This window comes from Camellia sinensis, chromosome 9 (genome assembly GCF_055761805.1).
Source record: "Camellia sinensis isolate YWXY chromosome 9, ASM5576180v1, whole genome shotgun sequence".
NCBI classification, from domain to species: domain Eukaryota; kingdom Viridiplantae; phylum Streptophyta; class Magnoliopsida; order Ericales; family Theaceae; genus Camellia; species Camellia sinensis.
Window position 1 is genome coordinate 51,139,688 of NC_138969.1, and position 2,137 is coordinate 51,141,824.

The window sequence follows — 2,137 nt, forward strand, 5'->3', positions numbered from 1 at the left end:
GAAATAGTTATCTATTCGACGCAATAAAATTTGTATTTGGACGATCAAAAAAATTCATCAAACTTTAGATCTTATTGTCTTTGTTGTATGAAATTTTTAAGAGTAACAATTTTAATAAAGGGAAAAATATCATCTGCAACTTCCTGCCTTACAAAATAGGGAAATAGGGAAAAAAAATCATATGCAGCTTTAGTAATGAGTGTATGTTTGGTTATTTATGTTGAAGACATCATAAATAAATGGAGATATTTGGTCAATTATTTGCTCATGTCTTGTATCATTCTTCTCATAAATTTTGCCAAATATAGTGCAAAAGTCTCATCTAACACTTGAAAGACAATACAAGGACATTGATGCTCCATTATTAAAACAAAAATCATATTAAAGGCAAAATTGATGAAATAATGTTATTTTTATAATTATAAACTAAATTGATAGACATTTTAATTTTTATTAAATAATATAAATAAGACATCATTTTGTGTGATTTTTTTTTTTATAATTTTTTTTTGTATTTTCTTTGTAATCCTACTTCACCCAAATTGTCATATTTTATGGCCATCCTAAAAAATCCTAGTCGGTCTTTCATTAGCTTGAGTTATGACAGAAATTTTTAGCTTATCACAATGTGGATTCTTTGGTGGATAGCTGATGTTATTTGACGTTCTCAATTTATATGGACACAATGGACGTGCACCCTACTTTGTTTATTCAAAGATCAAGTGAAAAGCAGCTGACTAACATGGGCTTTTCGGGAGCTATATCTTCATCTTTCCTAATTTTTCCTACCCCTTTGGAGGAGAATTATCCCAAATTCACAGATTCCTTTCAGGTTTCCTCAGAAAGGGAACTAATGATGCATTCCATTTCTCCTCGGCCAACTCCATTGGATTCTAACAGTGGAACATTTGGGAACTTGTTCTCATCGACTTCTGGATTCCGCACAGATGTTCATTTCTCTTCAATTTCACCCCAAGCAAGGTGTTTCCATAATTCTCCATTCATTTCTTAGTCATTGGGTGATGCTACATCTTTGCCACCAATCCACCCATCTCACTCAAGTTTACATGCAACACAATTGATCAATTACCCTGAGGAAAACAATGATATGTCTTGGACTACAGATTTGCTGCAAGATTTCCTTGACTTCCCTGAAAATATACCTGTCCAGAATGGTCAGGTAGAAACTGTTACTGGTGTAATGGCATCTCAAGAACATGTTACGAGAACTGATTGGCAGGAATGGGCACACCAGTCAATCTCTGTTGTGCTTTGGTGGCCTTAACACATCTATTTCTAAATTAACCAGACCTTAAGAGCAATGAATTTACTAGCAACAACCAAGTTTGGCCAATGGAGGAGATAGGTAGAGATGTGATGTCCATGGCCACAAATGTGCATCCAATAGGAGTATCTTTGTTAATTTGCAAAAAATGCTTTTAGACTAACCAAAAATGAGGCAATAAGACCACCTTCATCATCGGTTGAACTAGGGTCCTCTATTCTTTAGCCAATAGGACAGTATGCAACTTAAGCAAAGCAATGCTGGTCTTTCATGGAGCATGATTGGTAAGAGCTTGTGCTATCACCATATATACTCACCAAAGCTAGATAAATTTACAAAATTACCATCCAATCCAGAAAAGTTCTTCGGTTGGTATCACTAGGTGCTTTCTCCACCACTTCTTTCAGTCAAAGGTTTGTCTTCTAAGCATCACAAACACTTCTAAAAAAGTGGTGTGTTTGTGTTGGACATCGACACTCATTGGATATTTCTTGACACGTTGTACACACGTCCAAACATGTCATATTATTATTTTAATTTTTTTAGACTCGGAGATGCTTCGGACACTAGGGGACACACATTTTTGTCGCTTAAAAACACATGAAACACTTTATAAGTTGAATAAAATAACTTACATATAATGATAAAATAAAAACAATATAGATTTATACCTATTAATCCATCCTCCTTTGGATTTTAGGAATTAGTATTATGTTCCATTTTTATTATTTTTTAATGAATGATTCATATATATTATATTCATTTTATTATTATTTTTTATTATGTTGCCTTATATTTTTTTTTTAAATTAGAATGTCCACATATCCATGCCGTGTCTGTGTCTGTGCTTTT

The 2,137-nt window shown here is 33.3% G+C and overlaps 1 protein-coding gene across 1 annotated transcript; it reads left to right on the forward strand.

The window, feature by feature from the left end:
- Positions 1–685: 685 nt before the first annotated feature.
- On the forward strand, positions 686–1,285 carry LOC145799413 (myb family transcription factor PHL13-like). The gene is made up of 2 exons (XM_082888991.1): positions 686–949; positions 1,013–1,285. Exons 1-2 carry the CDS (start codon positions 686–688, stop codon positions 1,283–1,285), a joined length of 537 nt encoding a protein of 178 aa, XP_082745117.1.
- The last annotated feature ends 852 nt before the right edge of the window (positions 1,286–2,137 follow it).

Bases quoted from the DNA above. Each gene is read 5' to 3' on its own strand.
- LOC145799413 (XM_082888991.1), top strand. From the start codon at position 686: ATGGACGTGCACCCTACTTTGTTTATTCAAAGATCAAGTGAAAAGCAG. The intron at 950-1,012 runs GTTCATTTCTCT...TTCATTTCTTAG, and splicing joins CTTCTGGATTCCGCACAGAT to TCATTGGGTGATGCTACATC.